Genomic DNA, 23,079 nt, shown 5'->3' with positions numbered 1-23,079 from the left:
AGATAAAATCTAACAAGAAACATTCAAGAAAGGAAAAGTACAGCCCAATATCCCTCAGAAATACAGATGCAAAAATCCTAAGAAAAATATTAGCCAATTGAATCCAGCAATATGAAAATAATAAAACATTACAACAAAGTTAGGTTTATTTCAAAGAATACAAAACTGAATTAATAATTGAAAAACAATCAATGTAATAACCATGTTAACAGAATGCATGAGAAAAGCCCTAGCATCATCTTAAAAGACACACTGTAATCAATCAATACCTGTTCATGAAAAAGGTTTCAAACTGTGAATAGATGGGAACTTCCTAATATGATAAACAATATTTACCAAAAAACCCCATAGCATATAGAGTGTTTAAAGGTAAAATACTGTAAGTTTCAAAAAGAAGCAAAACTAATCAATGATGATAGAAGTCAAAACTGGTTACATTGTAGGTAGGGGTAGCCACTAATTAGGAACATTATGGAGGTTTACTGAATACTGGTAATAATCTACATCTTGATCTGAGTGGGATTTATATGGATGTGTTCAATTTGTGAAATGTCATTGAGTTAAACACTTAAGGTTTGTACACTTTACTACTTGTATGTTACACTTCAATAAAATCGTTTACAAAATATTTCAAGTGTTTTCATGAAACTAAATTATCCTTAAAGTTATAGTGCTAAGTGCCAACATGGCCAAGACACTTTAAAGAACAGTAAGAAAGTAATCTACCAAATATAAAGACTTACTATGAAGCTATACTGATTAAGATGATTTAACATTATCCGGGAATACAGAGAAAAGAGTCTAGAAAGAAACTCACAAAAATACTGAACTAGGATATATGATAGAGGTAGCCCAGCACTACACAAGAAAAAAGGTGGATCATCCAATGGGTTGATTTGGAAAAACTGGCTACTATTTGGGGAAAAATAAATAAATAAAAATGGATCTTTACCTTATACTGTATGTGAAATATAATTCTGAATGAATTATGAACATAAATGACATAAGCAAAGCTTTAAAACTTTTTGAAGGAAACAGAGGTGCAAATATTTCCATATTTGGGGTAGGGAAGAATTTCTTAAATGAGCACTAACTATAAAAGATTAAATTTTCTAAATTAAAATTAAGAATTTCTGTTTATCATATGACATGTTAAAGAAAATGAAAAGACAAGGTACACACTGAGAGAAGATACTTGCCACACATTCAACTTACTAGAGATTAATATCAAGGACATTTAAAGAACTTTTACAAATCAATAAGAAAAAAATCCAGTACAAGAATGGATAAAAGACATAAATAGACATTTTGCAGAGGAGGGCACTCACTTGATTAGTAATTGTAGGAAATACAACCAAATGCATTGTTGATGTGAGTAAAATTGATGAAAACCACTTTGAAAAATAAGTGACCAGTATTTTGTGAAAGTTTATATTTTCACACCCTCAACCTAGGATTTCCATTTGGAGATAGTTAATCCACAAAAATGCATGCATGTGTGTACTAAGAATCATGTACAAAAATGTCAATTGCAGCATTATTCATAACAGCAAAAAACTGGAAATAACCCTAATACTCATCTACAAATGAATAGACAAGTAGTTATGATATAATCACATATAACAGAATATTTTATATCAGTCAAAATAAATGAAGTTATACCAAACATCATAGATGAATCTTAACACAGTGATGAGACAAAATTGCCAAATCCCAGGAAACAACACAATTTGACACATTTTTATAAATGGCAAAACTAAACAATATTCTATTTCCTCATAAACTTATATGAGATAAAACTTTCTAAAAAATAATCAAAATGATAAATAGTTCAGTAGTTACCTCTGGTGAGAGAATCAGGGTACCAGTAAAGGGTGAAGGATACAAGTAGATATAAGTTATTAGTAATTTCCTACCCTTGAATTAGTTGGTGGGACCAACAGTGTTTATTATAACAAAAAAGTAACAATTAAAATAAATATGCATGTAACATAATACTGTGTCATGACACAAATCTTATGACTAATCCAATTCTGTGCACCTGATGTCCAAAAAATTCAATATAATACAATACAAATTTTAAAATCTCATGTTTGAGTTGTTAGCAAGACAAAATATGCTGGGTTGAAAAATTACTGGATCATTAAAGTTAAAGGATCATTAATAAACATTTAAGCTCCCAATTACATACTTGTGTTAATTTCATTTCTTTAAATTCTAACATTTAAAGAAGTGCTGAGTGCCTTAAAAAGAAATAAATTTATAGGAACAGGATTGTTTTATAATACATATTTAGAGATGACAGTTACCTTGAAAATTATCTAAAAGAGGTGCCACTGGATATTTTCTATATGACAGGCTCTGCATTTGACATGCATTACCTCATTAATTCTCACAAAACTCTTATGACAAAGATACTATTAATATCAACACTTTATTTGTGAAGAAACTTTGGCTAAAGGGTTAAGAAATTTGCTCAAGTTCACAAAGCTCACAGGCAAAGGTATAATTTGATCCCAGGTTTATGTGAATCCTGAACCTGCATATTTATCTATACATTTGTACTACCTCACTTAATAGGACAAGAATAGGTAGAAAAGTCAACTGATCTGTCCAAAATCATATATCAAGACAGTGATAGAACTGGGACTAAATGGTATTAACTACCACATACCAGGAATTATGGCAAGTACTTTTATGCGACTTTCTATTCAAAACTCTTTTCATTCCATTACCCCATTCAATAAAATGTCTCAAAATGGACATGACCTATTAATTTCCTCTTCATTATCATATATCAGCCAAATGTTTCATCCCAATAACTATACCAGATACACCCTGTGTTTCTACATGCATTTCTATATGAATCCACATTGTATATAATATTTATGTCTACAGAGTACAAAAAATAGCACAACATAAATCTGCCATGCTTATATTCTAATATATGCAAATTTATTCAATTTTTGTGTTTTAGTCAATTATACTAGAAAATTTAATATGATATTATACTGGGTAACATTTTTAGAAAATGTCTCACCTGTTCTGAGTGGTCTGAATCATATTCTTGAGGTAAAGGATAGAGTGCTCCTTGTGACTCCTGAAGCTTTTCTTTTAATTTAGCATTTTCCCGCTCTTTTTGAAATAGCTTATCCTGAAGATTAACAACACTTTGTCGGAGCATAGCTTCACTTGATTTTGTGGTTTCAAACCAAATATGGAACTCATTGTAAAGCTGTTTCAAAACATATATCCAAATTTATTAATAATCGATAAAATAGTTATGTCTATATATATATAAACTTATACATATATATGGTCTATATATGACATACTCATTGCCCTCGTTATTTTAATAGTCTAAGAGGAAAAACGATATAAAAACATGTGGGAAACTAAATGATATAATCACATACCAATATGAAACTCCAACTGATGTTAAAAAGACAAGATGTTCTATTGGGCAGTTGTAATACAGGGATGCAAACATTTTAAGCTAGCTATATTAATCTTCATGATAAAGAATGGACTTGAACTGAGCCATGATGGTATTATAGAAATTGAATGAAAACAAAAAAGTCATTCTAAAGATAGAAGAAATGTAAAAAAAAATATGTACAGTGGTAGGAAGAAACAGAAAAGGAGAGTAAGATGTAACAGCCTAATTGGATTCAACATATACATTTGAAAGAAAAAAAGAAAAACTTTCATTGAGAGTTCCCATTTAGTAAAAACTAGCATCTACTGCTAAAGTAGAGGAGGAGCAGCAGAAGGAATAATAAGAGAGAAAGCCAGGCAATAAGACTGTAGATGGAATGTAAAGACTCCTGAATGTTAAGGAAGATGGATTTATTCCTGCAGAGAACAGGAAAACACTGAAGACCTCGGTCAGAGTGATAAAAACAGAATCAGGGTCCAAAGTGATGACAGATAATTTTAATTTTTTTAACTCAAGGCAACATGAATTAAATAAATTTAAAACTAAGGTTTATTAAGACTGTGAGACAGCATAAGGTATATAACTGGTAGCAGACAGTCATTATATAGTAAACAATGGTATTCCTCCAATACACACGAACTTACTTGGTGATGAAAATCCTAACTTAAGATTGTGAATTAATGAGGCATAATTCAATTTGTGGTAACTGATTCTGATTAAAAAAAAAAAACAACTGTATATGTATTTGCTGACGACACTTGGAATGTGACCTAAGAATTAACATCTGATTTTTTTTTAAAAATAAGGCTAATAGTGAGATCTTATAACAAAAGCAAAATCTCCAAAGACAGAATCTCAAAATTATGTTAATACAGTAGGTTTTTAGGTTTGCTCATCCGAGTCAAGATGGGGAGGATCTTCGATTAGTTGGGCTTGCCTCATGGGAAGAAACTTAACTACAGAAAATTTGGCAGAGTATTTTTTTGTTTGTATGCTATAGTTTATTTTTTTAAGTTTAAAATTTTAAAAAAGGCTTGTAAAACCATTTTCAATGCTTTTCTTCAGATATATACTTTGTCATAAAAACAAAACCCTCCAAATCACTCCTCTGACATACAATTAGTTCAACATACTTTTTATTTTCTGTAAGGGATTATACCTTTATACTATTATAAATACTTTAAATAACCCATTTCACTTTACAGCCAGTCTAAAAATTGTTTTATAAAGAAAGGGTTGTCTTCATGATTTATAAAGAATTGCAGGATATAAATTTGTACTTTTCCTTCCAATTACCTTTATACCAGGGAATATGTCCAATGTTCTTTCCACAGCTGATACCATTGGATATTCTAGAAGGGAAGAGAGAGGAGGAACCTGACAGCTTTGAGGAACAATGAAGGGATCATAGTGGGCCTTTCAGAGACCTACCTGTGCCGTGTTGCTGAGTTTCATGATTGAGTTCAGGGTAGAAAAGGAAAAAGCAAAATCTAAAGACAATAGCGAAGTTGACTCGAAAGAACTAAAGCTGTGCCCAACAGCATACAGAGTCATTTATTCAGTAAAAGATTATTTAACCCTTCTCCCTCTTATTTATATGCTTTATTAATACTAATCAGCTTTTACCCAATCAGCACAAATCTTTGGAGGAAAATAATAGAACATAATACTATTTAAAAATGTACAGTTTTCAAATTCTACCTCAATAAAAAATTTTTAAAAAGAATTTACAGATTTCAAATATTTAAGAATCTCATGAACATTCATAAGTATTAGCAACACAGTTTCCCTCCCATTGCCCAAGGTGCAGGCATAATGATAGTGTGTCATCAGGAACGAGGACCAATTTCCTAGCCATCAGTATCAAGGATGTGGATACTTTTCTCTTGGGTGCCATGTCTTGGGATCTTCCTTCACAGATATAAGGCTCCAGGGCCTATTCCTTCATGGACGAAGGCTCTATCTTAATGTCTGTTTTCTTGTCTCTTCTCTTCTCTCCTCTCTTTCTTGTTTCCATAAAAATGAAGACTAACAGCTCTCTTGTGTTCTCTACCTGGCTCTCTCTACCATTAAATTTATGTGGTTGTACTTCCTATTCAGAAGTTGCCCTGGCTTAATCTCATATGACTGGGTGGGCAACTCTAGACATTGAGGCAAGCTCTATCTTTCTCTGAAAATATCCACCCTTCCACAAAGCAGCAGGTGAAAAAGAACTTTAAAAAGCCTGAAACAGGTGATCTAGATCAGCCTTACTCTAGGAATTGGGACAAACTCTCTATTATTCCTTAGCTCTTACTCAAAATATACATCTCCTAATTGCCCATTTTCTTGATGGCTAATTGGACTTCACTTATTTAATAGCAATCAGACCACTCAGCTGTTGACTTAAAAAAAAGCAAAGACAGTCCTCCAGTCATTTTTAATTCTAGGCCCCAGTCCACCAGTAAACTTAGCTAGAAAACCCTTCAAGAAGGTTGTCTATTTTTATTTCTAAAGTATTTTTTGGTGACAAAGCCTCAAAATGATAGAATGTTTGTTTCTCTAGGAGACCCTAAAAGAAGGCAAAGGTTTTGGATGTTCTGGTCCCCTGGTTAGACACCATCTTATTCTCATCCTATTAATAACAGCAGAGTGAGTCAAAATATACCTCTCACATGAGTCAATTAGGTAATATAACAAATTCATTTATCTGCTTAGGTTTAGGCATCCTGATTAGGCATGCTTTTTCTCTATTAGCAATTGCAATTGCTTTCAGAAGTTTTCAGAGGCACTTTTCTCTATAATTTCTTTCCTCTAATAGTCCAAAAAGCTGGAATAGATCAGAATCTTTTGCAAGATTCTGGCCTATAAAAATTTGATCATACATTCCCCTATATACTTTAGTAGTACCAATCATTATAATCCTTAAGCAATTTATTATGTTTACTATTCTTCATGTTATTTTTTGTTGAAGAAATTAAAGTGAAAAAACACTATAAGGATCTCTAGGGGACAGAAAGCAAGTTATCTCCAGAAATAGCACCCCAAACTCCAAGTCCTTTAATTTTCAGGGGCTTAGACTGAAGTACTCTTCTTCTCATATTTTTATTAGTGTTGAGGAACAAGATGATATATTATTTACCTTAAAAATTTTGGAAATGTATAAGCTCTGTGACCCAGTGACTAATTTGTTTAAAGAATATAATATTCAATTTTTGTAAATATACTATCTGCTACTCTGATTGAGATAATAAATTTTACAAGTGAAAACTATAACTGTTCACAGCATAAAAATGAGAAGAAAACAATCTGATTTAACATCCAGTTTAAACTAAAAGTATGTATAACCTAACTCCTTATTTTCCTGGATTGATATTAGCTCACATCATGTAATTATCCTTAAACAGAACAAAAACTGATAAAATACATATTTAGTACCCCAAACATGTTAGATGGTCTAGAAGTTGAAAATGCTGATAAAATTCCTACCTATGTTTAAATCATACACATGTATATAAATGACATGCAAAGGTAGAAAAACTATTAAAACTTAAATAAATGGTTACAACATGCTCAGAGGAAGAAAACACACTAGTTTATTTCTCTTGATGGGTATTTCTCATCTAGAGGAGCCCTCCACATTATATGTTAGGTAATTTTGTGTATGAGACTAATGATTTGTTATGGAGACCTCGAGGAAAATATAACTCACCTCTTTCCTGTGCTCAAAATTTTTTTCTTTTTTCTCTTCACCTTTATCTCCCTTCCTCATTCCCCTTATCCTACCACTGAAGGCAACTATTTTTAGCCTTTCAGATAACAAAATAAATACTATGATATAAATCAACTTAATAACTGGGAAACAAGGAAGGGAAATGAGAGGAAAAAAATGTAGAAAGGAGAATTGAGAGAACAGAGGAAACAGAGAAACTCCATTAGAAACAGTAAATTAAGAAGACCTAACTCTTAAAGAAGTAAACTTAGTAAGAACTGGAAATAAACTATTACTGTAATTCAACTCACCTGAGTCTTACAGCCAGGCCCCAATTATTATTTGGGGATAATATAATTAATTAATGTGAAAATATATTTACAAATCTTAATTTGTAAGTAAACAGTTTCATTTCATTGTTGCATGGACTACTTGATTACTCAAATTTATTGAAAAAATCTAGAAAACTACATGTGGAAGAGGAATAAAGACAAGTATTAAGTAAAATGTTCTAGGATTAGAATGAATAATTTGATGTAAATCAACACTGGAAGTCTGAACAGTAGCATACTGTTTATTCATGATAAATAATGTAATGTGATCATTCCCAAATTTAAAAATCCTTAACTCCACAGCTGATATATTTTAGGGATGGGGTGGGGGGTAACAGTTCTAGTAAAAAAAAATATGCAGGTCAAAAAAAATCTGTAGGTCAAAAAGTTTAAAGTTGCAACAAAATAGAAGAAACCAAATTTGTACAATCAGGAGAAATAGTGGCTGAAGAATAATGATGGGGGCTCTTTTCACAGAGGATGATAACATGCTGGGCTCCCCTTTCACCAAAAAGAATGCAATGGAATATTTTGAATAACATTTAACTCAGATATCAAAACAAACTCCCCAACATTAAAAGTTATTGAGTATTGAAAGAATTTTGAGTAGAATGAATTATGCAAGTTTATAGAATCTATTATAGAACACTTTAAGGATAAGACCACATTATTCTATGCATAACTGAACTATACTGTGGGCTTTATAATAGAGTTTAACATTGTGGGTTTTGGACTCAAGATTACCTACATTTGAATTCTACCACCTGGTAGCTGTTTGATTTAAAACAATACTCTAAGACTCAATTACTTAATCTATAAAATAATAAAGGATACTAATAATAATATACCACACAGTGCTGGTGTGCGGCTTAAATAGTGGGCAAAAGCCCTTTTCCCAGTGGCTGATACAAAATAAGCTCAATAAATGTTAACCATTATTCATATATGGTTGTTGGAGGTGACTTACATTTGTACCTCAGCTTAAATAATATATTTCTAAAATAGTGTGTGTACATGTAAACACACATTCTCCCTGGCTTATAGCACAAGTTTATGTTCTTTATCTTTATTTATGATTATGCTCCAACTGGAAGGCCTTCCAACTTGTATTCTTAGTTTTTCTACATTTTTAAACCACTCCAGGACCACTCACTCAAATAGTTAAAAATTAAATGGACTGGAATAATATTTAAATTAAGATAGAAATATGTGCCTGTAAAGTTTAAAAATACTTTAGCAATTCAAATAAACATCTATGATTTTTAAATTGCATTATCCAAAGTGGAATAGTGTTGTACATAACTCCTCAAGGTTCAATAATTTAACATTTACTGATCATTTCTCATGTGGTAGGCAGGTCTCCTTCAAACTCCATGATCCTCTGTGCTTTCTCACTATTTAATAACTTTAAAAAGCTATCTTTATATATGAACTAATTAAGAGTGAACTGTACAACATTAATATAATGTCACTAGCTTCTTTATAAAAGGAACTGTTTCCTAGGGGGTGGTGTGAGTGAGTGAGTGAGTGTGTGTGTGTGTGTGTGTGTGTGTGTGTGTGTATGTGTACATATTCAATATTCTCTAATGAATGCTAATAGTCTAAGCTGACAACAAAGAGATGTTTACTGCAGCTTTATTTATAATAGTGAAATATTTAAACAGCATACATGATTAACACTGGAAAAATGGTTAAATAAGTTATATTAGTGCTTCCAAAATAGTTATATTTCATGATATTGTTTTTATATAACATGAAGTGAAAGATAATTAGGGTATTCAAGACATGTTAAAATGCATTTAAAAACCTAAAAGGAAATACTCAAAATGTTAATGGTATTTACCTCTGGAAGATGGAAGTATACAGTAAAGATTTTTTCCTGTGTTTTTATGGATAACTATTTACCCACAGACTACCAAAGGAATATTAACTATAATGTCTACTAACTGTAGGCAAAATTTATGAAGTATAAATAAGTAATCAAGAACTTTTGAATTAAGTCTAGTTGAACATACTAATGAAAACCTTAGGAACAATTTCAAGGATCTAAAATAATATCAAAATTAAAATGCTACTATTAGAATTATAAATTCAGAATGAGTATCAAGTTGAAAATCAGTGAAGTTCTCCTCTCCAACCCCCACCCCTTGAGAGGTAACTTTTGACAAACAAATAGAGAGAAACGGGAGTTCAAACTTGGGGGTGGGGGGTGGAGAGAAAAAAAATAGAGCAAATACAAGGAAAACTAAGCCAGTTCTCTAAAGCAGAAGATCTGCTTGCTTTCTTCTTTTTGCCTCCATGCTGTTCATAAGCACACCATATTGGCATCACATCTCTCATTATTGTCCATGATAATTCTTGGAGGGGATAGTCATGATCCTGGGGGAAGGTTTACATGGTTTCAAAAGGTATCCCAGATCAAAGTTCAGGTTATGACACGTTCTCCAAATAGGAGCATATAAGCTCTACCTCTCCAAATTTAGTAAAAGCACTGACTGACTAGGGAATTTATGGCTTCAGCTATAGTTCATGTAGAAGAGTTATGAGAAATTTCTCTCATTGATGTCTTCTTATCTTCTCAGAATAAACATTACTAATATCACTTCATCAAAGAGAGTCTTTTTTATCCCTAAACTAGGAACCTGCCCCAGCTATTTTCCCAAACTTCCTACTACTACTGTTAGGACATGTATCATTCTTACACCTCCTATTTAATGTCTGTTATCAAATAGATTTTAAGCTGTGAGAGGTGAAGAATAAAGGCAGTAAAAAGATCATCTATGCCGATAACTGGGGGAAGAGATTTCAGGCAGTGAAACCCAGTGCAAAGACCTTGAGGGTGAAGAATACCTGGTATGTTCAAGTGAAAAAACAAAGTTAAATGTGGCCAAAGCAGAGAGATTAAGAAGCGAAGGCAAAGATGAGATCAGAGAGGTAATGCAGAGCCAGATCATGTAGAGTCTCACAGGTTGTAGTAAGGACTCCGGCTTTTACTTTTTTTTTTTTTTGCGGTACGCAGGCATCTCACTGCTGTGGCCTCTCCCGTTGCAGAGCACAGGCTCCGGACGCACAGGCTCAGCAGCCATGGCTCACGGGCCTAGCCGCTCCGCGGCATGTGGGATCCTCCCGGACCGGGGCACGAACCCGTGTCTCCTGCATCGGCAGGCGGACTCTCAACCACTGCGCCACCAGGGAAGCCCGGTTTTTACTTTTAATCAGACAGGAAACCAATGGGGGGAATTTAAGAGAGGAATGACCTGATTTGACTTACTAAGTTTTAGCAAGAACATTCTGGCATCTATGTTGAAAATAAACTCAGAATGAGTAAGGTCAGGAGCAAAGAAACAAAGTAGGAAACTACTGCAATCATTCAAGTAATACAAGTTAGTGGTCACAGCAGGGGTAGTGGGAAGTAGTAGGATTCCAGACACCCTCTGAAGGCAGAGCAGACAACAGCTTAGTTTTGAACATGTGAAGTCTGAGATGCCCATTAGGCATCAAGTTAAAAGATGCTAAGTAGGCGATTAGATATACTCTTTCCTAGAGTTCAGGGAAGAGATCCAGAGCAGATAATCAAATCTGTGAGTCATCAGCATATAGACAGTATGATTTTGAAAGCCTAGGTGAGTAGATAAAATCACCTAGGGTATGAATTTAAACAGAGGGAAAAAAAGAGGTCCTAAGATTTTGGCTTGGAACATTTTAACATTTAGAGGACAGGGTGACTAAGGAAGACTAGAAAGAAACAGAAAAGAAACAGCTAGAAACTGAAAGAAGTAAACCACACAACTGTGATATGCTGTAAGCCAGGAGGGAAAAAAGGGTTTCAAAGGATAGAGTCATCAACTGTGACAATGTTGCTGGTAAGTGAGGTAAGATGAAGACTGCTAGATTACTGAATTCAGCAATATGGGAGTCACAAATGATTCTGCAAAGAGAAATTTTAGTGGAGTGAAAGGGGCAAAAACTTGATTGGAATAAGTTCAAAAGAGAATGGAAGAAGAGAACTTTGAGACAAGTTAACTCTGGCAAGGAATATTGCTGGAAAAGGAGAGAAAGAGAAAGGAAGGGAAGGAAAGGAATATAGTAAGGTCAAGACAGGTTTTTTGTTGTTGCTTAACTGTTTTGTTCTTCCATGCATATCACAGACACAACAGCATGTTTTTATGTGGTTAGAAATAATCCAGTAGGGAAAACTGACGCCATGGAAGAGATGAGGAACACCTCCTTCTGAAGTTTATAATAAAAAGTTGAGGAGGGAGACCTCAGTAATCATCAAATTATACTCGGGTAAATCCACGCTGTACTTTACATGTTTCTGTTGGAGCATGGGGAGGAGGTGGAGAGCAAGAGCTATACATACTGTCATGGAAATATACTCAAGGCATATTATTTGAAAACAGCAAGTTAACGAACAGTAAGGATAGGATAAATTAATTAATATTAAAAATGTAAGATACCTAGATTGGTGATATGTGTATATGTACACAGACACAGTATATAATGCATGAAAAGGTCTGGAATGACTACTCAGATATTACCCCTGGGGAGGGGAATGAAATGAACTGGGATGAGTGGAAGAGAACTCAAATCTGTTATATTAGCATTATCAGCACTTCTATATCATTTCAAATTTTTATAATAATATATTTATGTAATTCTTATATAATTAAAAAGATGAAATAATTTTAAAATATTCTGTTCTTCTAGAGGAACTCTAGGATATACTCTCAAATATTAAGAGCAGTAAAGTCTGGGGCAAGGGCTTCAGGCAGGAGGGCAGAGAACTTTATTTTTTTATATACTTCTGAATTTTTTAAAAATTTATTACAAGCATGTATTACTTTGGTAATAATCACTTCAAATAAAAATGTTTAAGTATTCAGTTGTTTGAAATGATATAGAATCTACAAAAGTTCTCAGGTAGGGTATTAAAAAAATGGTTGCTCTCTGCAAAGGCTGCTAAGCAGGATCAACCAAAAAGTAGAATTAAGGCTGAAACAATTTATCTTAAATTTTAAGTTAAGCAAGGCTGAAAAAGGAATCTTAGAACAAAAGACTGAAAAAGTAAATAGCAAAGGAAACACTGCCTTTTTCTTCCACCTTACCAAGTTCTCTCTTGCTAATTGAGAGGAGAAACAGCAAAAGCATTTGCACATGAGAGAAAAGAGTTATCAACTTTAACAACAAGCAACCCTAAAGACATATTTTAATATAACTTGCCATGGGTTAGGGGCTTTCAAGCAAAAATCAAGAAAGAGGAAGAAATGTTTGCGTTAAATACCTACACAGTGAAAAAGAGAAAAGAATTAAAGTTACTAATAAGGTCCAATTTTTCAAGTCAATTTAGCAACAGAGTCGTCTGGTTTAGAAACAAAAGCATAATGGGCAATCCCACCGTATAAAACAAAAAGTTGGAGCTGTTCTATTCAAAGTGGAGAGGATGGACACTACCCTGATGCTTGGTGTCATCCTCGTCCTGACAGAAACTCGAAGGAAACACAGAAATTAGTCGAAAAACCACAGTTACAAAGCATCATTTGAAAGTATGTGTTTAAAGTTCACTTAATAGTTATTTATTTCATATTAATTATAGATGTTGAATTTTCACAGTGCTTTTTTAGGAGAAGAGTAAGTTTAGACAAAAATAATCCCCAAATAACATAGACTGCACCATTTAACCTCTCTAAGCCTTGGCTGCCTCAACAATTAAGAGGAAATAACATCAATCTCATAGGTTGATCTGTATAGAAAATAAATTATTTCTATAAATATGTACATCACACAAAACATAAAGAATCCAATAAAAGTGTTTTTTAATTACTAGCTGTAATTATTGCTGCTGTTTCAGCATACCTAAATATCTGGGTAAGCCTTCTTGAGGGGCTCCTTAAACAACCGTAAAGTAAAATGACTACTTAAAAGAAACACACAAAATAAAGACAGAAAATTCCTTGGAAAATATTGATCCTAAAGACCTCATCAGCATACCCATTTGCGTTTGTGCAGATTTGCCAATAAAATAATGCACAAATTCTATAACTGAAAGACTGCTTTAGGTCATAAACTAGAATCATACTTGTTGAATAATTTCTCATTATAGAAGGCTGAATAATCCCATTCTCCAAATCCTTCCTGGTTTGAGGACTACAGTCCTAGTATGTTTCATAGTAGATATCAAAACTCCAATTTATAAAAACTATATCCTACAGAATAAATTTGCATGTATAATTTAAAGGTTTCAGCCTTAACAGCCATAAAAAAACACATAATTTTGAATATTACCAAATTGAATCATATTTCATTTTTAATTTTGAAGAAGCAATATAAAAGGGAGTAATAAAGCAATATTGAAATTGCAAAAATTTGAATTCTATATATTTTTATAAGTTCACACATATAAATTTACATTATTATGACAGAATAAAAGCATACTTTTTGATACGATATACTTTCAGCTGTGTGAACATCTTCCTGGTTCCTCAGTACCTTCTGTGTGTCCATATTCAGAAGCTGAAGCTGCTGGATCAGTTCTGCTTGCTGTGCTGTATGCACACTGTTCTGTTTGTACAGATTCTGCAGCTCCTGCAACTCTTTCCTGTGCAAAGCAAGCAATAAATAGAGAGAAGCATGAATAAAGATCATCTTAGCTAAATAATTTTGTTCATCTAAAGTTATAGATCGGCCTCCAGTTTTTTCATCTATTATTTTTTACTGCAGGCAAACATATTAATAAGAGAAATAACATATGAAGTATTTAATATTTATCACATACACCTAGAAAGTATTGATAGAACTACTATGACTTTCAAAGCCAAACACTTATCAATTTTCTTTTATAGCTTGATAGTAATAAAAACCCTGGATATACAGTCATACTACCACCTTCTTATTGAAATTAAGTTACACTTCAGTTCCAAGAATTAATAAGCACTGATGCCAACTATCAGATAGTTCTGAATACAGGGTAACTCAACCTTTCATTTTATATTATATAGAAACTTACATGTATTAAAAAGAATCCCAAAAGGTAAATTAAGTTTTCAAACAAAAGTTCCTTAAAGCACCACTAGTTTGTCACCTCAGGGGCCTAGGCTGGGATTCCTGTGAATCCTCTAACCCATCTTGAAGGAAATGATGAGGTTTTTTGTCAGAAGGAAGGAGAGCAATACAAGGTGAAATCACTCCTTCCAACCCATCCAGGGTAAACTTGGTAAGTAGAAAGACAGATGAACTGGAGTGACAGTCTTCATGGCCGTAAGGGTCAAGGAAAACCACACCTCTGGGATAGAGGTTTCCAGATTCCTGTGGTGGTGAATCCTGTGTGATACAGGTCATATAAAACTGGAAAATATGTTGTAAAATAAATTTGAAGAGAAAGATATTTATAGAGATGTATTTCACAGAAGTATACATTATAGTATATATTTTGGAGACTGTTTTAAATGGAGACTTTTCTTTACTTATAACCTCAAATTGGTGATTCATTCACATAAGATAAATCTTAAAAGAAAGAAGAAACATAAAATATATGCAGACAGTTGTTGAACATGGATGAATATTAATATGGGAGAAATGAGCTCTGCTTATTTATTTATTTATTTATTTATTTTGCCATGCCACACGGCTTGCGGAATGTCAGTTCCCTGACCAGGGATTGAACCCAGGCCACAGCAGCGAAAGCGCTGAGCCCTAACCACTGGACCACCAGGGAATTCCGGAGCTCTGCTTTTTTACAGGTTTAGAATATTAATGTTCTCCAGATACAACAGAAACCTCTGAACCCACACAGATACATGTACATACACCATCTGCCTTAGTCCTTTTGATATAACAAAACAGCACAGACTAGGTAGTTTACAAAAACCAGAAAGTTATTGCTCATAGTTGGGGAGGCTGCAAGTTAGAGATCAGACTGCCAGCATAGTCAAGTGAGGACCCTCTTCCAGGTGGCACACTTATTGTTACATCCTCACACGGTGGAAGTCACTAGGGGGCTCTGGGAGGTCTTTTTTACAAGAGGGTTCTACCATCATAACCGAAGCACCTCCTTAAGGACCCCACCTCCTAATGCCATCACATTAGGCATTAGAATTTCAACATATGAATTTTGGGTGGACACAAACATTTAGACTATAGCACTTTTTTTTCTATAACTATTCAAAAAACTGAAACCTGTAGAAAATAATAGTCCAAAAATGGGGGAAGGGAAAGAAGAGAATCAATAATAGCACATGCCTTGAGAAAATATAATACAAGAGAGGGAGAGAAGAGACATACAGTAATGATTCTTGCTGAGTATTGTCATTTTTCAAGAATAACATTGGGCTTCCCTGGTGGCGCAGTGGTTGAGAGTCCGCCTGCCGGTGCAGGGGATGAGGGTTCGTGCCCCAGTCCAGGAGGATCCCGCATGCTACGGAGTGGCTGGGCCCGTGGGCCATGGCCGCTGGGCCTGCGCATCTGGAGCCTGTGCTCCGCAACGGGAGAGGCCACAGCAGTGAGAGGCCCGCGTACCGCAAAAAAAAAAAGAATAACATTAGCAAGAATTATCTAAGGAGATAGGCAGTAGCTGTAGGGTAAAATTCCATGAGCATGGATAGTCAAGATATGTGTTAGCCAAGAGACCTAAGTAAATGTTGCGTTTAGAAAGGAGACATGATGAAGATAATACATATCATCTTTCAATACAATACAAAACACAGAAAACTTATTTCTCCTCTAACAATAGAAGATAAATTTTCTTAAAGAGAGGGCCAGAATCAGTAATTGGCTTGGATTTAAGGGTCATTTGGAACAAAATATATGTATCTTTAATCAGAAGAAACACTTGAGTTGGGAGATGTTCATACTATGAGACAGTTGGGGAGTAAACATCAACTAAGAGAAGAGCATATTCTTGTCTCTCATCTTGTGCTATTTTCTGGGCATACTCTCAGTAAATGGAATGGAAGCATAATTTTATATTATGTATAAATGTTTCTTTCTTTGTGTCTTCTCACACCACCCTCTGAAAAGTAGATGAGATAGAATGTACAACAATGTTGCAAATATGAAAGTGGAACTTGATCAGTATCAAAGTAAGCTGCAAATAAGGCTTTGGAAACATATATCTCAACCACTGGAAAACACTGAATTTGTGTAGACCTATCTTCATTTGAAAATGAGTAAAGAAAAACAAACAGGACTTAATTAAAAGGAGGAGTACTTAGAATTAAGAAAAAAGAAATTTTATTGTGCATACTCAGAGGAAAATTATACCTCTGAGTAGGAGTTACTGAAGGAATTATAAAAAAGGTCTAGAAAATGTATGAAAAAGAAACCATTGCACTTCTCTGAATTATCTCAATTGAAAGCCAAGATGTGAAGATAATCTTAACAAAAATGTCTGTGAAGGTAGGGACTTTTTTGCTCACTGCTATAAATGGACAACCTAGCATAGTTCCTGTAGCCTATTAAATATTTGTTGTTGTCTTAGACACAACTTATACACCTTTTCAGATTCAGCTCACCGGCCTCCTAGATTCTTAGTCCCTTGCTCTGCCTCAGACTATTAACTACCACTTAAGCCTATAACATTTATGCAGCTATGTGGCTCCATCACTTGAGGTCAACCAGCTGCATGCCTAGCATATTTGTCTCCTTGTACCACTTCCAGATTAGGATAAAATGCTACAACACAGGCATGGTATAAGCAGCAAACTTTGATCAATGGAAGATAAAACACAAGAAGAGTTTTTTTTGTTTGTTTGTTTTTGTTTTTTCTATCTGATGGATTGCTATAGGGCATGGTTTCTTTCTACAGTCTGTCCAGAATCAAGCTGAGTGGCTAATTCAGTGCGCCAGACGTCTCTTCATGGCTCACCGTGAAGCAGTGGCCAGCACAATAATGTGTTTCCTTGAATTACTCTTTATCCTTCCCTGCCTCAGATTATTCTTCTCTCACTCACTCTGCCTTGGAATTAAATCTCTCAAGTTACCAGTAACCTTCACTCAGCCTCAGTTTTCTAGGATATATGGGATAAGACAGTTGTTGAATGGATGAAATGATAAGGATAACATAAAGAAGGATTGTTAAGAAAGAAAGATGTCGTAATAGCATTAAAATTCATAATGAGAGAAGTTATGAGGCAAACCAAAACTATGGAAAGTAAAATTAATTGGTAGGTTCAAACTTGAGAAGTTCCTCCAGACACGGATTAAAAAGAATAAAGGAAAGTGTGGGTTGAGCTGAGACGATGCTGAGAACCAACGACACTTCTTCTCATCTCAAGAAGAATGTTGTGTCCAGTCTTACACTTAGGTCTCAAATCCATTTTGAGTTTATTTTTGTGTATGGTGTTAGGAAGTGTTCTTATACAAATCAATTTTCACTGCCAAGTAAAGGAGCTGTTACAGTGGAGGATTAATTACTGGACTGAATGTCAATATTATGACATAGTATGAGTGTGTTTCGTGTTTGGTAATTGCAATCATTGTTGCTTTTGTTGTGGTCATCCATTTACAATGCTTGGTGTCAGTTTATTTCTCTCTTGTAAAAATAAAATACAGTGTGTGTGTGTGAAAAAAATAAAATAAATACTTTTTAAGATTAAAAAAAGAAGGAGAATGTTAAGCTGATTAAAAATACTGTATTGCTCAGTTACAGTGATGTTTACTAAGGGATTGAATGAACCACAGGATAAATTAGGAATATCCCTTTAGACATCAAATTTGATAGTAAAGACTGACAAAGGGTTTCAGACAGCATCTATAGGTTATTTTGCAGTTACCAAAAAAAAAAAAAATACTTACTGTTACGAAAACAAAGATTTGCTTGCTCACATTACATATGGCTTTCTGCTATCCTAAGACCCAAACTGGAGCAGTAGACAGCATTAGTAATATGCCACTCTAATGGCAGAGGGCAAAAAGTAAAGGCAATTCAAGCAATGACTCTTTTAAAACACTTGCCAGAACATGATATACGCCACTTTCACACTCATTCCACAGGCCAAAATAAGTCACATGGCTAAATCTGATGTTAATGGAGGAGAAAGCATACTCCAGCAACAGAGAAGGCCCTGGTAAAAATGGGCCTTTAAGATGAATCAAAATTGAGTGTAGGAATAAACACATCAAAAGTAAAAAGTTTAGTGAAGAGCACTGAAGCAATATAAAAAACTAAGTCTAAATATCTTTAGGCACTGTGGTTATGCATGAGGAGATAAAGGTTATAAATCCTGAGATGCAAAATGAGAAGGAGTTAAAATGGTTGAATGTATGTCCTATTTTACTAAGTGTATGTAGCAGGGTATCAAATCCAATTAAAGATGAAATGTAGTTTTAAAAAAATAAATAATAATAATTACATCAACCTCCAAAGTTTTTTTCATGCCATTTCTTTCTTAGCTTTAGAAAAATAGTTAGTGGTTCTTATAGAGAAGAAACAATTATCTGAGATTTAATAATTCTTTCAATTTCACTTCAGTGTCTTATTGTTCCATTATATCACAAAAACTGAAGTTATCACTTATTAGAACAACATGTTTGGAACTTCCCTGGTGGTCCTGTGGGTAAGACCCCATGCTCCCAATGAAGGGGGCCCGGGTTCAATCCCTGGTCAGGAAACTAGATGTCGCATGCATGCAGCAGCTAAGAGTCCTCATGCCACAACTAAGAAGTCCGCATGTTGCAACTAAGAAGCCTTCATGCCGCAACTAAGAAGCCTGCATTCTACAACGAAGATCCCATGTGCTGCAACGAAGACCCGATGCAGCCAAAAACAAACCAACAAACAAACAAAAAAACAAAAATGTCCAACACAATCCCTTTTATCTAAGAACTTGTTTACCTACTCTTCAATTTATAAATATGTGTTGAGAAAAATATAGAATGATTCTAATAAAATTTTAATGGCTATTATTCCTCTGGGGTTGTAATTTAACTCTAATTTTTTCCCTCTATCTTCTTTGTACTTTTCCATACTACATGTATTTTCTTATAATTCACATGTATCATTATACCTAAACAATTATGTACTTAGTTTGTTACCATACAAATATAAACCCCAAAAAAGAATAGCAATATTAATTTCAGAGGAATTAAAGATCAAGGCAAAAAAAGTTATACAGCAAAAAGTAAAAAGTACAATTCACAGTAAAAACAAAATAACTTTGTTGGACACTTTAGCCACCAAATCACAGCACATCAAAACAAAATAGCACAGCAAAAACAACAAGTAATAAAAGGAAAATCAGTAGGAAACTATAGGGGAAAGAAAGATTCCATTTAAAACAGTAACAAAAACCATGAAAGAGCTAGGAATAAAAATTTAAGAAGAAAGGTCAAAACCAGCATAAGGAACAAAACATTTCATAAGGACAGAAAGGTACTGAAACAAATGTAATGGCATTCCCATACTCTGGGACAGAAAAACTGACATCATCAAGAGGGCAGTTCTCCGTCAGTTTGCTTTTAAATTTGACGCCATAATAAAATAGCAAACAAGAAATAAGCCAGTTTAACCTAAAGTTTATATGGAAAAATTAATTAAGCAATAAATGTCCAGGAAAGCTCTGAAAAAGAACAGAAATGGAGAATGCACCACATATTCTCTTATCCAATATTCATCATCTCTACACTATTATTCTGTGTACTCTAGCCTACAATCTAGCCTGAGAGGCCAACTTCCAGACTACATTGGCTCCCTTTCTTCTGGGTTTATATTTGAGTAGTTGAAAGTGCTGGTCCATGATTAGAGGGTAAAGGAAAAAGAGATCAAGGTATTTCTTTCCCTATCTCCCTCTCCAATGAGCCACAGATGGAAGTGTCTCTGTTCCTCTATCTAAGAATACTTCTCCTATTAGTCAGCCTCTCTCCCAGGGATAGACTTCTCACAGAGATCCAGTTAAAGCTTCTCTCCTTGCCCCTTCTGGCCTGGGGGTAGTAATAGTTTCCTGTTGCTGATAATCTGTATTCCTCTGAATCTCAATATCTATTTGGAGAGAATAGACATCTTTATCATACTGAGTCTTGCAAATCATGAACTCTGTATTTATCTGTACATACTAGACTTTCTATTTCTCTCAATAATGTTTTACAGATCTCTGTATAGAGGTAACACATATCTTTCATTATATTTGCTGTTCATATTTTTAACTATATTATAAATTATATTCTTTTTAAGTCTATTTCCTAATTTTTTTGCTGGCATAAAAAATGCATTCAAATTTTCTACACTGACCTTGTATCTACCAAGTGTGATAAATCCACATATTAATTTTAGAAATCTTTCTAAAAATTTTTTGATGGTTGGCTATGTTAATTACTCATATATAGGCAAATAACTAGGTCTTTATCTTTCATTTCCAGTTTTTTTAATTTGAATTTTATTTATTCTTTTATACACCAGGTTCTTCTTAGTTATCTATTTTATACATATTAGTGTATATACGTCAATCCCAATTCATCCCACCACCACCACCCCACTCTCGCTTTCCCCCGCCTTTGGTGTCCATACATTTGTTCTCTACATCTCTGTCTCCATTTCTGCCTTGCAAACCAGTTCATTTGTAGCATTTTTCTACATTCCACATATATGCATTAATATACGATATTTGTTTTTCTCTTACTTCACTCTGTATGACAGACTCTAGGTCCACCCATGTCTCTACAAATGACCCAATTTCGTCCGGTTTTATGGCTGAGTGATATTCCATTGTATATATGTACCACATCTTCTTTATCCATTCGTCTGTTGATGGCCATTTAGGAAGCTTCCATGACCTGGCTATTATAAATATTGCTGCAATGAACACTGGGGTGTATGTTTCTTTTTGAATTATGGTTTTCTATGAGTATATGCCCAGTAGTGGGATTGCTGGATCATATGGTAATTCTATTTTTAGTTTTTCAAGGAACCTCCATACTGTTCTCCATAGTGGCTTTATCAATTTACATTCCCACAAACAGTGCAAGAGGGTTCCGTTTTCTCCACACCCTCTCCAGCATTTGTTGTTTGTAGATTTTCTGATGATGCCCATTCTCACCAGTGTGAGGTGATACATCATTGTAGTATTGATTTGCATTTATCTAGTAATTAGTGATGTTGAGCATCTTTTCATGTGCCTCTTGGCCATCTGTATGTCTTTTAGGGAGAAATGTCTATTTAGGTCTTCTGCCCATTTTTTGATTGCGTTGTTTGTTTTTTTAATATTGAGCTGCATGAGCTGTTTATGTATTTTAGAAATTAATCCTTTGTCCGTTGCTTTGTTTGCAATTATTTTCTCCCATTCTGAGGGTTGTCTTTTCATCTTGTTTATAGTTTCCTTTGCTGTACAAAAGCTTTTAAGTTTCATCAGGTCCCATTTCTTTATTTTAGTTTTTATTTCCATTGCTCTAGGAGGTGGGTCAAAAAAGATCTTGCTGTGATTTATGTCAAGCAGTGTTCTTCCTATGTTTTCCTCTAAGAGTTTTATAGTGTCTACTCTCACATTTAGGTCTTTAATCCATTTTGAGTTTACTTTGTGCAGGGTGTTAGGGAGTGTCCCAATTTCATTCTTTTACATGTAGGTGTCCAGTTTTCCCAGCACCACTTATTAAAGAGACTGTGTTTTCTCCATTGTATATCCTGGCCTCCTTTGTCATAGATTAGTGGACCATAGGTGCGTGGGTTTATCTCTGGGCTTTTTATCCTATTCCATTGATCTATATTTCATTTGTTTTTGTGCCAGTACCATATTGTCTGGATTAATGTAGCTTTGTAGTATAGTCTGAAGTCAGGGAGTCTGATTCCTCCAGCTCTGTTATTTTGACTCAAGATTGCTTTGGCTATTCGGGGTCTTTTGTGTCTCCATACAAATTTTACGATTTTTTGTTCTAGTTCTGTAAAAATTGTCATTGGTAATTTGCTAGGGATATCACTGAATCGTAGATTGCTTTGGGTAGTACAGTCATTTTTCACAATATTGATCCTTCCAATCCAAAAACATGGTATATCTCTCCATCTGTTTGTGTCAACTTTGATTTCTTTCATCTGTGTCTTATAGGTTTCTGAGTTCAGGTCTTTTACCTCCTTAGTTAGGTTTATTCCTTTTGTTGCAATGGTAAAAGGGATTGTTTCCTTAATTTCTCTTTCTGATCTTTTGTTGTTGTTATTGAATAGGAATGAAACACATTTCTGTGCGTTAATTTTGTATCCTGCAACTTTACCAAATTCATTGATTAGCTCTACTAGTTTTCTGGTCGCACCTTTAGGATTATCTATGTATAGTACCATAGCATCTGTAAACGGTGACAGTCTTACTTCTTCTTTTCCAATTTGTATTCCTTTTATTTCTTTTTCTTCTCTGATTGCTGTGGCTAGGACTTCCAAAACTATGTTGCATAATAGTGGCGAGAATGGATATCCTTGTCTTGTTCCTGATCTTAGAGGAAATGTTTTCAGTTTTTCAACATTGAGAATGATGTTTGCTGTGGGTTTGTCACATATGGCCTTCATTATGTTGAGGTAGGTTCCCACTATGCCTACTTTCTGGAGAGTTTTATCATAAATGGGTGTTGAATTTTGTCAAAAGCTTTTTGTGCATCTATTGAGATAATCATATCATTTTTATTCTTCAATTTGTTAATACAGTGTA

General features: G+C 34.2%; 1 protein-coding gene across 1 annotated transcript in view; it reads right to left on the bottom strand.

Moving 5' to 3' along the window:
• CNTLN (centlein) overlaps positions 1–23,079 on the bottom strand; it is a 375,432-nt gene that overhangs the window by 213,002 nt on the left and 139,351 nt on the right. The window contains exons 7-8 of the mRNA XM_024126731.3: positions 13,898–14,060; positions 3,041–3,235 (exon numbers count right to left, since the gene is read on the bottom strand). Of these exons, the coding sequence (XP_023982499.1) occupies positions 3,041–3,235; positions 13,898–14,060 (358 nt within the window). The remainder of the gene's footprint in view (positions 1–3,040; positions 3,236–13,897; positions 14,061–23,079) is intronic.

This window comes from Physeter macrocephalus, chromosome 9 (assembly GCF_002837175.3).
Source record: "Physeter macrocephalus isolate SW-GA chromosome 9, ASM283717v5, whole genome shotgun sequence".
Classification (NCBI taxonomy): domain Eukaryota; kingdom Metazoa; phylum Chordata; class Mammalia; order Artiodactyla; family Physeteridae; genus Physeter; species Physeter macrocephalus.
Note: the sequence above shows the minus strand (reverse complement) of the source record. Positions and strands in the feature narration are given on the sequence as shown.